Source organism: Botrytis sinoallii, assembly GCF_014898435.1.
Source record: "Botrytis sinoallii strain Bc 23 chromosome Unknown BSIN_005, whole genome shotgun sequence".
In the NCBI taxonomy this organism is placed as follows: domain Eukaryota; kingdom Fungi; phylum Ascomycota; class Leotiomycetes; order Helotiales; family Sclerotiniaceae; genus Botrytis; species Botrytis sinoallii.
The window spans coordinates 1,744,888-1,759,628 of NW_024066032.1; the positions used below are offsets into that span (position 1 = coordinate 1,744,888).

Below are 14,741 nucleotides of genomic sequence, written 5' to 3' on the forward strand. Positions count from 1 at the left end.
GTGGAAGTGGGAGTGAAAAGAACCCGACAATGCAGAAATCCTGTCAACATTCGAGATCAGAGACTTTCTTGGATAATCGGATTTGAACATTTGTTAACATTCTATTTGTTGACTTCATAGGACGTCAGTCTATTATACTTTGGCTCTTAAGGCTGATCGTGATTGTGATTTGTGCGTTTTCACCTCATCCTAGAACGCATGGACGATCTGTGGGAAGAATCATGAAGGATGCTCAAGAGTCAAGATGTCCAAGATGTTCAGGAACTTTTCACTTCTAGAACGACAGATCATACATGCTTAGACTTAGACTAGGATGTAACTCAGATGATAGCTGTCGGAACGGGGCGGAAGTACTAGGTAATTAGTTGCTCGGTGGGAACTGCAGTGGAGTGAGGATACTTTGCAGAAAAGTCATCACGGATGTCCGCATTGTCCGGTCAAGGGTTTATTTGTGTGTTTATGGCCAATAAGAGGGAGGGAGAGAGAGAAGGTAAGAGATGAAATATATATATATATATATACCAGTACTCGAGTAGGCAGGAATACATTGATCATCTCGGCTGAGGCATCTAATTGATCATGATTACATCCTGAGAATCCCATTTGATAGATGTAGATGGGTACCGGCACTCGTACATAATTCAAAACGATGATCCAAACCTAATATAAAACCTGCAAAACCTGATATCACAATTGAGGTCAAAGCAATCTCCTAGCTGTAGAAGGATAGGTAGATAGGTAGGTAGGATTACCTTCCCGTTACTATTGTACCCAAGGGTGGTAATATCTTTGTTGCCCAATATATCAGTTCAAGTCCATCAAGATATGTACGTGATATGCCTCTTTATCGAGTCTTCAATCATGTAGTTACTGTAGTATAAAATGACAACTCCTATGAAATGTACCTCGCAATCAACGAGTGAATGAGTAAATAGATAAACAAGTAGGTGTATACGATATATATAATCCTAAACATCAGAAAACAAACCAAAAAAACACATAAACTTTCATATATTTAACCGCTCAAAATTAAATCCGTTAATTTCGTTTCACATTCACAACATCGAGGTCTCATTCGTACTCAAATCAATCGCCAAGTCAAGTAAGTAACCAGTCGCGTGTACCTCATACCATACACCTACAAAGCTCACACGCATTTGTATCACACCTCACCATCACTTAGTAACACAACTCATACTCCTGCACTGTACATTAGACCTTGGACCTTAGACACTCCAGGACTGTACAAAGTACACTGCTGTACTATTCTCTGACCCTCTTTTCGAACCCCCTTGATGCTTGCCAAGGTTACCAAAAGATCCAAAACTTATCCATAATCGGAGATAAATCGCAATCAAATCGCAACTCATCACGGTATAGTGAGGGTCTGATCTCCACACTACTACACCATTCGAAAGGTTACAGGCCCAAAATATTGAAAGTACATTAGCAAATCAACCCTGATTCAGTAATTACCATGGCCTTGGAAGAAGAGACGAGATTCGAGAATCCTGCACAACATCATTCACAATTCGACAGAGAAGAAGTAGTAGCAGAAGAGGAGGAGTTTTCAAATACCCTACTCAGATCCGATCAAATCTCCACTACGAACACTTCACTCGACTCTTCGCAATTACGATTACAATCACAATCACAATCTCAATCACAATCACAATCACGGTCAAATCAACCCTCACAATCCCATTTTCCCATACAAACTTTATCAAGAACCTCAATATCTGAAGCATCGGCGCGGTCGGAAGAAGAGTTGTTAGAGCCAGATGCTGCTACAGCTCTCGCAGATTTACATCCCACAGATACAAATATGGATTCGCAACCTTCAGGTCATCGGCGGAGGAGGAGTAGCATGATGAATAATTTAGATGGAAGTTTACGAGCTCCAAGAGCAAAGCGATCACCCAGAACATCGACAATTGGACTGGATTTGAAATCCGGAGATAGAGTGTCAGACGACGATTCGAGATCAACTAGTGATGACATGGAATTAAACCATTTCTCAGAAGAGGGTGATTTACAAGACGATGAAGAAACGGGGTTGACTGCTAAATCCAAAGCCAAAAGAAAGAAGAAGAAGATACGGCATCAATCAATGGATCATAGAATTGCGGGAGAGATCAAAGTAACGAAAGATGAGAAGAAAGAAGCGGATTGGAATGTCATAAGGAAGAGTTTAATGAATGGAGTTTTAATAGGACTTTGGTATACATTTTCTCTATCAATATCTATAGTAAGTTCATCATCTCCCATCTCGTAGATTTTCCTAACTCTCAAATAGTATAACAAATGGATGTTTGACCCAAAGCATCTCAACTTCCATTTCCCTTTATTTACAACATGTATGCATATGCTAGTACAATTCTCTCTCGCGAGTCTCGTCCTTTACTTTCTTCCTCAATTCCGTCCTCGATACGATTCCATCTCCAACCCTCATAATACACATGTATCGGATTCAGATATGGCTCAACATGAGGTGGATTCAAAGAAACCGTTAATGACGAGAATGTTTTACTTTACGCGCATAGGACCATGTGGAATGGCAACAGGATTGGATATTGGTCTTGGAAATATGTCTTTGAAATTCATCACCCTTACATTTTATAGTTTGTGTTCCCTATCGATTTCCAAATACTTCCATGCTAACATATATAAAAGCAATGTGCAAATCCTCATCTCTAGCATTTGTACTTCTTTTCGCATTCGTTTTTCGTCTCGAAATCCCTTCATGGCGTTTAGTCGGTATCATATTCACTATGACAATTGGTGTAGTAATGATGGTATTTGGCGAAGTGGATTTCTCAACAAAAGGCTTCGTCCTTGTTATATTTGCCGCATTTTTCTCCGGTTTTCGTTGGGGTTTAACACAAATCCTCCTTCTTCGCAATCCAGCAACTTCAAATCCTTTCTCCTCGATTTTCTACCTAGCTCCAATCATGTTCGTCTCGCTTCTCGTCATCGCTACCCCCGTAGAAGGATTTCCCGCCCTTTGGGAGGGTCTTAAAGCTCTAGTAGAAGTAAAAGGTCCGGTTTTTGGTCCTTTACTTCTTCTATTCCCGGGTTGTATAGCATTTTGCATGACGGCTTCTGAATTCGCTCTGCTGCAGCGTACATCTGTGGTTACTCTATCCATCGCAGGTATCTTCAAAGAAGTAGTAACAATTTCAGCCGCAGGATTGGTTTTCCATGACCCTCTCACCCCGATCAATATTTCAGGCCTTTTCGTTACAATAGGTGCAATCGCAGCATATAATTGGATCAAAATTCGTAAAATGAGAGAAGATGCTCAAAATGAAGCACATAGAATTCATGAAGCGACGGAGAGAGCAAGAGAAAGTGGGAGTGACGCGGATGGAGAAGATGGGGAAAGTGATTGGGATGGTCAGGAAGGTAGTTATGTTACCAGTGATGGTGATGTGCTACCTAATCCAGATAGATTCCAGGTTAAGAAGGGGGAAAGCTCGAGAGCTGAACATGCGCCGTTGGTGGGCGGGAGTTCGAAAAAGGATTTGAGTGATTGATTTTTTGTTGATTGATTTTTTGTTGATTGATTTTTTGTTGATTGATTGGTTGGATTCATGGGAAGAGTGATGGGTGCATCGAATTGGATTGAGTTGAGTTCGAATCGCATTTTCAGTATAGATATTTATTTTCATATCCAAAGGAGCGAGACGGTAAGACGGCGAGAGAAGAGGGGAGGGGATGAGGTATATATTTATATAAATATGAACTCCCATACTGTGGTGTGGGTATGCAACGAAAGTAGGTGATAGCATGAAATTGGATGGGGATACCCGGCGTTTTTTTGTATGCATTTTAGGTACTTGGTACTTTGTCTTAGATGGTTATTTTCGGATGGGTTTGGGTGGTAATATGTGGATGGTTGGATGGATGGATGGATGGATGGAGGGATGGTTGGAGGGTGGGTTAGTAGCATAGCATAGCAAAGCATAGCAAAGCAAAGCATAGCATGCGTATGAAGATATTTGGTTTCTTGGATAGAGATTGAAGAAATGCTTGATTGGATATCATTTAACTTTAACTTTGACTTTGACTACAATATGTGTATATGTATGACCGTGTATGTAAGTATAGAGTTGGGGTATCATTATCATATCACATGAATCTCTCGTCTTTTCTTCTATACCTTCAATGTCTCCCCTCTCCCCTCCTCTCCACCCTCCCTGTCTCATCTCTAGAGCTACAACAATAAAGCCATACTCAACCCACGATTTCCTCACCCCAAGAAATCTCCACTCTCCTCTTCATCCCCAACCTCTTCCCCACCTTGCCCACCACCTTCTCCAAATCCACATCTCTCTCCCCCTCCCAAAAAACCCTCAAACAAACCCCCTCCTTCTTCCCCTTCTTCCCCAACCCCTCCTCCCACGTTCCCTCAAACCTCAGCCCTCGCGCCCCTCCTCCACTCATCCCAGGAACCGTCACAACCCCACAAACCACCCTCGCCACCGCCCCCATATACTCACACCACCACGCCTTTTCCTCCCCCAACACCTTTCTCAACCCCTCCAAAACCCCTCGATCCATCTTCCCCACATCATTCTCCCACCGCGCACACATCGTCAGTGCCAACACTGCAATCACCCCATGCGTCAACCCGGGCATTCCTGCAATCGCCCCGGAAATAGGCGCATGCAATGCGCGCGCCGCGTTGAGATTCGATATATCCGCCATATCGTCACCCATGTGTTTTCCTACATATTCCAAAATTTCAGGGGTGAAGATTTCCGTGCCCGGTTGAGCAACCGGGAGAGCGGAAGAGAGGATTTTTGCAAGCGCGGCGGATTGGATAGGGGTGCTGGATAATTGAGAGGGGAAAAGAAGAAGAGGATGGGTTTCTTGTATTTGAGGTGGAAGTTTGAGATATAGAACCCCTTCGCGATTTCCTCCGCCGCAGAATATCACTTCTTTGATATTGGGAACGGTTGCTATGATTCCCTCCACCACCTCGACTATGGCGGGAAATTGTTCCCGACGTCTTTTACTCATGCCGTGGATCTTTTCTTTTTCCTCGGCATTGACTCTGAGCATTTCTTTCGTTTGTTTGAAGCGTTTCCCAGATACTGTGTAGCCGGCGATAGAGGGGATGGGATATGGATTGATGGGATCAGTATGCATCAACATACTTCCGTAACCTCTGAATCCTCCACCGCAGAAATATATCGTCACACCTTCATCCTTCACATGCTTTTGAAGTTTGGGAAACCTGTGACATAATCCCTGAAAGGTCTCTTGAAATCGAGAACGCATATCAGTGCGAATATCATGAATATCATCCCCCTTCATCTTCGCCGTCATCTTCGCTGCTCCAAAAGGCATACTCTTCGCACACGCCGCACTTTTCGTCCAATATCTTTCTCCCTCTCCCTCTTCCTCCACACTAATCTCCGCAACCTCTCCCATCTCCCTCACAGCACCCCCACTATCCATAAAAGTCATCTGCACACTCCCACCCCCCAAATCCATCATCACACCCTCCACACCCCCAAACCCACTCCGCGCCCCCAACGCCCCCAGCAAACTCTCCACCTGCGGACTCAAAATATCCACTTCCAATCCACTCTCCCTACCAATCGCCCTCGTCATCTCCTCCCTATTCTCCGCCGTGCGCATCGCCTCCGTGGCAAACACCCCGATATTCTTCCGCAAAACACCGTACGAATCGCATATCTTTTTGAATCCCGCGAGACACCCCGCCACGCGCGAAATCGTCTCGGCGTCGAAGTAGAATTCTCGAGACCCGGGAAGCGAAGAATGTAGCGCGTCGTAAAGAGAAATGGCAGCCCGATCGCGATAGATGCAGTGAAGGAGACGGGATGTAGGAGGTGAGAGATCGGAGATGGAGAAGCGGATTCCATTGCTAGGCTTTATTTAGTAGGGGATTCTTTCTTTCTTTCTTTCTCTTACCTTCCCATATCAACTAAAGCATATAAATGATCTGTGGATTTCTCGACGCCATTGATATCATGAGGGGGCATTCTGGTAGAAATGTTATCAATGGTTATGACGGATGGATCTGCCACTGAGGCATTTGTATTGTCTCCCATCTTGAAATCAGAGATTATTGAAGATGTGTAAATTCTATTAAAAGAATGTCTTTGTGGTTTAAACAAAAGTCATTTAGAAAATGATATTGAAAGTGGCATTGTGGGACGCGCTGCCAACTTTTTTGAGGACTTGCATGTTGTATCGCTGGAAAATGTGCCCCGCGTTTTGGAGGGGCATGACATGTGATTGAAATTGTTCCTCGACGTTTTGGGTTTTGGGTTTTGGGTTCTACACTGGAGACATTACCATTTTCAATTGTTCTGCTACTGAAGATCTTGTGGCTAAAGATTCCTGACAATGTTGATAATACTTATATATTAGTAGTTTATTGGATGTTACCACCAATCTCACATATCATATTGGCACACAAAAGGTGGGATTCAATCAAGCTAGGTAAGATAAAACAAAAAATCTCTATTCATACAACTCATAGTATTATCATACAAGCAGAATAAGAAACTAATAAGCAAACAAATTTGAAAATCAACGCTTAAATCCTTTTCTCAGCAGAGAATTCATCCATCCACCAATCTTCATCCATCAGCAAAGTTCCACCACAGTTCAATCAATACCATATCCACCAATGCCCATGATGATTTTTAGAGCCACTCTCCTTTCATCTCCTCTCTAATCATACCCATTCTTAGTATAAGACCACTCCAGTTCAGTTCAGTCCGATCCAACCCAACCCATATGAAATCTCAAAATCCCTACGACCTACTCACTAATACCCAGATCACCGACTCAAAAACAAATCTTCAACTCAATATCCAAACCACAAATTCTATTAACATCAAGGTTCTTTCATGCCCCAAGGATAAATCAAAGGAGGAAGTTCCTCACTCACAAAGTAGGAGTGTTTTCAATTATAGAAATGTGAAGTTCGAAAACCCAAAGTTAGTCGTTTGGTTATGTTGCGGCGAATCTCGTCATCGTAAATAATTCCATAGAGATTCTTCGTATCATCCGTCAAGTCGGTATCGATGCCAAAACCATCCATAAACCTTGCTTATCTTACATGCCGTGATGGTCTTCATCAACATTATCATTGTGATGATCGACGCCGTGAAAAGCATCGCCAAATGCACTATCATCGACGAGATCACCCAAACCATGTCCATCATCACCCATGGCATCACCGGCATCATATGAAGCTAAAGCATCACCAGCTGTATCTAAATCTTCAAGATCGAAATCATTTTCGTTGAGTTCGGTATGATGTTCTTGTTCTTCCTGTCCCCCTTGGTGTTCTTGATGTTCTTGTTGTGGTTCGGGTAAGGAGGTAGAAGTTGTTGTTTGTTCTAGTGTATTGTTATCGGAAGATGGCTTGGAAAAATCAGATAATGTTGATTGTTGATTTTGATTTTGAGTTTGAGGATTTGGTGTATCGTTGTTTGAATTATTGTTAGAAGGGTCTGCTGTAGGTGAGACACCTCCTGGTGGTACAACAACCCAATCTGATGTATCAGCACCTGTTGTAGGTGGCGCTGTTGTAGTCATGGGTTGTTGAGTTTCTGCTGTTGAAGATGAATCTTGCATATGAACATCATTTTGTTCTTGTTGTGGAGGAGATTGACTCTGTTGTGTAATTTGTGGTGTTCCCATAGTTTGAGAGAGATGTGGAGATGCCATATGTAAAGCTCCAGCTGGTGTAGTTGCTGCAGAAGGATGTTGTAAGTGACCAGGAGTTGGATAACTGGCACTTACTGGTGTGGCGTGTGATGAAGATGGATTACTATTGTGGAATTGATCCAGTAAACCAGCAGTAGAATTGGTCATATCAACATCACCGACATCACCAACATCAGTATCATTCATAAGAACACCACTTTGTTGAGAATTGTTTCGAGAAGGTTGAGAAGGTGGAGGACTTGCTCGTGCAGTAACTTCTTCATATCCACCATCTTGAATACGACGAAGTTCACTAATCGCAACTGCATGACGACCAAGAGAAGCTTCAACCTTTGCAAGGACATCATCAACCTTGGAAGGAATATTGATTGGAATTTCAGATTCTTCATTTTCTTCTTCATCGATTTTACCTTCAAGTCTCCAATATTCGGGACCAATATCTGAAGGGTTATCGACAGCGGTACGCAATTCTTTCTCAGCTTGAGAAATAAGAGAACCTCTTTGAAATTTTGCAACACGTTTTGCATGCTTAGCTTTCATTTTTTCAATATCCTTGTTGGTTTGTGCAATAGTATCATGAGCTCTTTTGCGGAACTCATCTGCCTTTCCAGGATCAAGACGACCAACATAATTAAGGGTTGGTTCTTCAGTCTCTTTGAGAGGAGCATTAAATATGCCTTCAGTGAGACTGCTTAGTTCACCACGAAGACCAAGTCCAAGGTCTGTGGGAACAATTTGATTGATGGCGTAGGGTGAAGAGAGTACTTCCTCCATCCACTCATAATTTGCAAGGAACCTGCTATAACTGATTTCCCTAGGTGTTGTAAGATCAAACCAATCTCCTCGAGAATTCTCTTCCTCGTCTTCTTCGACAACTGCTGCAGCATTATTTGCGACTGCTGCTTGAGCAACATTGGCCGTACGAGCGCGTTTTGATGGCGGACCAGGTTGAGGGTGAGTAGGATATGCCATTGATTGAGGAACTCTTGGTGGAATGCTTGCTGCATACATTGGAGCACCTCTTGGATGACCACGAGGGAAATCGATCTTTGCCCAATTTGCTCTATCATGAAGTAAGAACTCCTTGTGAATAAGTTGACCTTGTTGATGTAAGTATTGTCGTGTACTCATAATGGTTTGAATTTGTTGATTGATTGGGATCATATGTGGTGGGAGACGATCCTCGGGAGGAGCTTGAGTATAATGTATAATCCATAGATTTGGATCAGGTGAAGGATTTTGATTTGGAATTCGTGGTGGTAAAAGTCGATATCGGCGACGAGTATGAGATGCGATAGGTTCTCCAGTACCATAGCCGATTTTGCAATGGTAAATTTCTAGAGTCTGCGAAAGCAAACGAGGTCAGTTAAATTCTGCCCAAATCACATTCATATAAACTCACGCAGCCCATAACTTCGAGAGAGAAAGCTGTCTCTCCAGGAGCCCAGACGTAGCCATCACTTGGAAATTCCTGACCCAATGAAGGTGTTTGCCATGATAATAAGACTGTGCCATCAACCGGTCGGTCCAGGTAAGTCCAATAAACAGGAGCTTGATCGCGAGTAATTTTAGGTCCATTCATAAGCCATTCTGCGACTCTTTCGGGATGTAATTGTGTAGGTGTAATTGGAAATCGATATGTAGAGAGAAGATGAACGTGATGTAACTGCGCAATGAATTAGATGATAATTGACAATTGAAGCTGGAATAAGTTGTAAACATACCAAGTCGCGATGAATCCCTTGAGAGGGATCTTGCATTACCTGCATCGTGAAGGTAATGATTGAAATCGCAAAAAGAAAAGCTTGTAATTGCCGTAAGTTCAAAGAAATTTGACCAGTAGAGAGATTGATAATCGACAGGTGAAGTTCACAATCAATCTGTCGCGAATGTTAACAGACGCGAATTAGGTGATGGAAGTTGAAAAGGCACTAGTTCTGATCTAGCACGTGACATTTACCTCCATGTCCCAAGAAGGAGACCTGTAAATCGTAAGACAACAACGCGTAAGAAGTTTATAGGAAATTCGCAGATGGGAACACCAGTTTCTCAGGATTCTTGTTCAGCCAAAGGTATGAGTAGCTATCAGTACCATATTCTTAAGAGAAAGTTAGTTGCGGCATTCGCCCAGGAAATCCAATCCAATCCAAATGGGGACAACAAACAATGAGTACTTCAAAAATTCCAGGTTTGTGCCAAAATCTCGGGCTATGGTACCTCAAGCAATACCATATTCATTGACCTCTCCTTTGTAATAAAGGATCAAGGTCTCGGGTTCCAAATCCATCTCTGGGAATTGTACACATTTAGCCCTGTGCTCTTCCAAAAGATATCCATTGAATCCGTCGTAGTTCCAGTCATAATCTTCTCTCTGATTGGATCGTTAGTTTATTGTATCTAGATGGATTGAGCGAACTCAAAAGAGGAATGACGGCAAGTCAATTACATAGACGAGAGATACAACGAGGAGCTTATAGGGCACGCAAGAGTGTATACTGACAGTATCCATTGCATCGCTTTCAAGGGATCTCAACACATTTGCAACCCCGAATCTTACCACCTCTCGACCCAAGGCAACAAGCCCCTTGCCATTTGGACGTTGCAAGACTCGACTTTCCGAGATAGCTAGAGGAGACTTTGGATATTTTGGAAAATTTGGGAGGAGCACCGGCTTTGCCTCTTTCTTGTTCTTGACAACTCCGCTAAAGGTAGTTTCTTTGGCGAATTTTGACTTGAATACTGGTTTTTCTGACTTTCCCAACTTTTTCGTTTGAATTCTGCCGGACGTCTTCGTCTCGAAAGTATATTCGATCTTTCTATCAAGATCCATTTGATCTTGCTTGGGTTCAACGCGTTCAACGGGATTGCTAGACTTTTTCAAGGAAGTCTTTATTCTTCGAAGCAAAGTTGCTTGCTGTTTGCTCAAGGGGTAATGAATGAGTCGGATAGGACGATTGGGAGGGGTCGCAGAAGTTGGCTTTGAGTTAGACATCATCTCATCTGGGCTAGATACCTGCTTTTTTGGAGACGTCACCGTCTTTTTTATGTTCTTCGTAACTCTACCTTTAAGGGTTTTATGAACAATCTTTTCGTACATCTTGTTTGAAGTCGCAGGAGCAATTGGGTTGAATTGAGGAAAAAGCATTGTGATTGTAAAGGTATTTATGAATTGTTAATACGTTATTGTGTATAGTTAGTCAATTGTGTTTATCGATCGTGGTTATTAGTTGCCAATTGTCGATATGGTGGTGGTAATGCAGGTCGTAATGGTTGTAAGTTTTTTTCCAGAATCAGATTTACTTTTAAGGAAAAAAAGAAGATAAAGTATTTTCAGTCAAAGCTACGGCACATAAGAAGAGGCTTGGGGAGGACCACAAGGTATTTCTGAAATACCTTACTGACCGTATCAAAATTTCATTCGCTTACATTCAAAGTTGACTTTTGGTATTTTATAGTGAATTTGGATACGCGAAAATGATTGATTATGATGAGGACGAGATAAGGAAGTGAAAGTGAAGTTTGGAGAGATTTATAATGAATGTGACTGTTCTGAAGCTGGTTCAAGAGTTCGAGGTGTTGTTTATTAGTGGTTATGGCATATCGCTATTAACAGAGCTAAAGCTTCGCTTCGGAATATGGGATAGGGGAATTTCGGAAGAGTAATTTATGTCACAATTCACAAAAACTGGCTCTGGATTATGGATTATAGACACACAACTTTTGCACTACATTATGTGTTGCGTAGCAGTCAGTTAAAGTTTCATAGCTATCATCGACTCCAGATCAGCATGTTATCTACTCTTCCTTAGCATTGTCGTCAACCCCAGATCACCGTTCTCATCTGATCTTAGTTAGCATCTCCACCTGCTCTCAGTCATCTGTCTTACTCAATCACACGCCATCGCAACAGTAAAGGAACATATACCTTAACATCTCTCAAGCTCAAGGAGGATATGTACCCACAGATCTCGTATTTCATGAAAGGAGGTTATGTAGAACTTAGGTTGATGATTTGAAATCACAAATCATCTTCTCGGGGTGTTTCAAAATCACTACATCGTCTACATACTGCGTTACGTTTGTTAGGTAACAGGAATTATTCATTCTTCTGTAATCCTGATACTTTGACATTCAAGATTCTAGATGGGTTGATGATGATGTATAGAGATTCTGGGGGTTAAGGACTGCTCGGGTTATGGTTTTTGGGTGGTGTCGGATATGTGATGAGATCATGGTTTCTCTTACTGCTTTTGGTCACTTTGCTTGAGAATTAAGGTTGTATGGTATTCATTATCTGAACTATTAATGGTTTGCACCGAACGCCTAACATACCGTGGAAACATCAAGTTCACACCCTTAAATTCATAAAACTCCCAAGAACATCCGCCCAAGAGTCCCCCCAAAAAACTCAATAACCCCAACAACCCTACCACCCCACAACCTTCATCCTCACATTCATCCCTCCCACCGGCTTCGTCGTCACCACCCCACCAACCTTCACCTCCTCCTCCTTATCCCACATTTCCCACTCCAAACCCCCCACCGTCCCCGCCAACAAACACTTAAACTCACTAATCGCAAACCCTCTCCCAATACAACTCCTCTCCCCATGAAAAAACGTCATATTCGCAAAATTACTCTCCGCACCACCAGTATTCGCACATCCATCTTGGAGCCAACGCTCCGGAGACCACTCGTCTGCTTTGGGACCCCAGAGAAGCGGCGATCGGTTGATGGCCAGCGGGGAAATAAGCACGCGTGTTCCGAGGGGAAGGGAGATGGGTGCGGAGTTGGGGAGTGAGATGCTGGTAGTACGCGGGTGGTCTGCGCACGGAGAGAGGAACGGTGGGGTAGAGACGGAGCGTTTCTTGAATCATGGCGTTGAGGATGGGGAGAGAATCGATGATTGTGTGGTCTGGTTGTGGGGAGTTGGGATCGCTGGGAGAAGGAATTGCAGCGTGGATTTCTTGACGGAGTTTGGTTTGCCATTCGGGATGGATGGCGAGGAGATAGATGGCCCATGTGAGTGCTGAGGATGTAGTTTCGTGACCGGCGGCTAGGAAAGTAAGGAGTTGGTCTTCGAGATCCTCGTTACTGAAGTCGTTGGATCGGACGAGGATACTGAGGATGTCCATTCCGTCGACTGTTTTACCTTCGCTTACTGCTTGACGTTTTTTGTCGATGACTTCACGACAAAAGGTTCGGAGATTCCCGGTTGTTTCGGCGATTACTTTGCTATATTTGAAAGGTAGTTTCTGAATGAGATCTTGAGGACCGAAGATATTGGCTGCAAAGTAAAGACCTTTACTAAAGGTAGGCTCGAGAAGTTCGTTGTAATCTCGTACGAGAGGATCATCTGGATTTCGAAGAGCACCGAAATCTCTACCCACACCGGCTACACCAATAATATCCAATGTAACGCGAGTAGCCCATTCATTGAATTCGATATGAGATTCATTCCTTTTTTCCAATGTGCTCGTTTCGCTTATTTCTTGTGAGATACCTTCGACAAGACCAAGAGCTTTGGCCCAGAATACTGGGTATAATCCTCTGATATGTTTGACTTGAAAAGCGGGAAGTAGATGTTTGCGTTGAAACTTATGAAGAGAACCTTCCGACATGATAGGCCCCTCACCCAAGATCAGAGAAAGGAATTTCCGAACTCCATATGGTTTTTCATAATCGTATGAATTATCCGCTAGAATACTTTTCAATACTTGAGGAGATGTTGGAATAAGTCTTTCGATATTGCCAAAGGATCGAATGCGGATTAAACCATCATTAGGTACATTTTTAACAAACTCTTTGATTTCATGTCCAGGTGGTTTGGTAAATTGTGCTGTGCCATTACCCCAGAGATAGTTATGGGACTAGATATAAATATTAATGATTGAAGGAAGTTCTGAAGAGTCGAAAAAACTCACCACTGGACCAGGTAGATGACGAAGCGGACTAAAAAAGAAAGGATATATGAACATGCGCCAAAACGAAAATAATGAAACATCAACTAAAAGAAAACGAATCGCTGATCTCGAAATCCGGTCGACAATGAAGTGTTGTGGAAATATATAAACCAAGGTTGCAGCAAGAGCTGAACAGGCCAACCATTCTGTTTTCCCCATCTTTTCAATTTCTCTTGATCAAATGTGTATAAATGTGATGCAAAATATAAATGCAAGTAATTCACAACAATAGAAAGAAGGAGGTCAATATATATATCTTATCCCACACCCTCGAATCGCCAAACCATACAAAACCGTACTATCAACACTTTAGAAACAACCTACCAGGCAATCCGATGGACGTTTCAACAACGAAAGAAGACAACCCTGGCAATCCATCAATCAAGTACGATCAAGTTCATCTTTCATCTCGGTTTCACATGCCATTTGACATGTTTACAGCTTTGACAACATCAAAAACTGTTTGGTTTTTGCCTGAAACACGATGCGATGGAACAAGGGGTGTGTTTCTGAAATTTTCTTGCGAGCCAGTAAAGGTTTTGCAATCAACCTTAGGTATCATCAAGGCTGAATTAATAAATCCTGATAATATGTGACGGGGTAGGATAGTATGGGGAAGTCTTCTTTCTTTGGCAGGCTATTCGCAGGAGAAAAAACAGGCGGGATTCGACCACTTCTATGATACAATATCATTCAATTACTTTCCTTCAATATTATATAAAATAAAATATCGAAAACATTGTCTAAACAATAAGGGGCTAAAATTTCTTTTGATCTTTTTAAATTTATATAAATCATTTGTAAATGATTTATTATTCAATTAAATTAGAAGATTTTAATAGAGATTTAAATTGTCAAATTCCGCCTGTTTTTTCTCCTGCGAATAGGCAGGCACACGGGCTCGAGGCGGGGTATGCTTTGTACAGTATAAGCTGACTAACCTAACTGGGAGCATTTTCTTGCTACTATCCCCCCTATTCGTAGGAGAAAAAACAGGCCGGTATTGACCAATGCGCAATGGTACGTGCACCCTCACCAAAACAACGCGTAGAGAGAGGTATT

General features: G+C 42.5%; 5 protein-coding genes across 5 annotated transcripts; 1 reads left to right on the top strand and 4 right to left on the bottom strand.

Annotated features, from left to right (window-relative positions):
- Positions 1-1,477: 1,477 nt before the first annotated feature.
- On the top strand, positions 1,478-3,536 carry EAF02_003652 (uncharacterized protein; the record flags this gene model as incomplete). Its single annotated transcript, XM_038899700.1, has 3 exons — positions 1,478-2,248; positions 2,297-2,621; positions 2,674-3,536. 3 exons carry the CDS (start codon positions 1,478-1,480, stop codon positions 3,534-3,536), a joined length of 1,959 nt encoding a protein of 652 aa, XP_038760627.1.
- A 700-nt stretch (positions 3,537-4,236) lies between these two features.
- On the bottom strand, positions 4,237-6,174 carry EAF02_003653 (uncharacterized protein; the record flags this gene model as incomplete). The annotated part of the gene is made up of 2 exons (XM_038899701.1): positions 5,944-6,174; positions 4,237-5,896 (listed from the first exon to the last, which is right to left on the bottom strand). The coding sequence occupies exons 1-2, from the start codon at positions 6,081-6,083 to the stop codon at positions 4,237-4,239; spliced, it is 1,800 nt and encodes a 599-aa protein (XP_038760628.1). The 5' UTR covers positions 6,084-6,174.
- A 924-nt stretch (positions 6,175-7,098) lies between these two features.
- Positions 7,099-9,485, bottom strand: EAF02_003654 (uncharacterized protein; the record flags this gene model as incomplete). Its single annotated transcript, XM_038899702.1, has 3 exons — positions 7,099-9,060; positions 9,119-9,382; positions 9,441-9,485. The coding sequence occupies 3 exons, from the start codon at positions 9,483-9,485 to the stop codon at positions 7,099-7,101; spliced, it is 2,271 nt and encodes a 756-aa protein (XP_038760629.1).
- A 449-nt stretch (positions 9,486-9,934) lies between these two features.
- On the bottom strand, positions 9,935-10,861 carry EAF02_003655 (uncharacterized protein; the record flags this gene model as incomplete). The annotated part of the gene is made up of 2 exons (XM_038899703.1): positions 9,935-10,087; positions 10,163-10,861. The coding sequence occupies 2 exons, from the start codon at positions 10,859-10,861 to the stop codon at positions 9,935-9,937; spliced, it is 852 nt and encodes a 283-aa protein (XP_038760630.1).
- Positions 10,862-12,350: 1,489 nt separating this feature from the next.
- On the bottom strand, positions 12,351-14,176 carry EAF02_003656 (uncharacterized protein; the record flags this gene model as incomplete). Its single annotated transcript, XM_038899704.1, has 2 exons — positions 13,641-14,176; positions 12,351-13,586 (listed from the first exon to the last, which is right to left on the bottom strand). Exons 1-2 carry the CDS (start codon positions 13,836-13,838, stop codon positions 12,351-12,353), a joined length of 1,434 nt encoding a protein of 477 aa, XP_038760631.1. The 5' UTR covers positions 13,839-14,176.
- Positions 14,177-14,741: the final 565 nt, after the last annotated feature.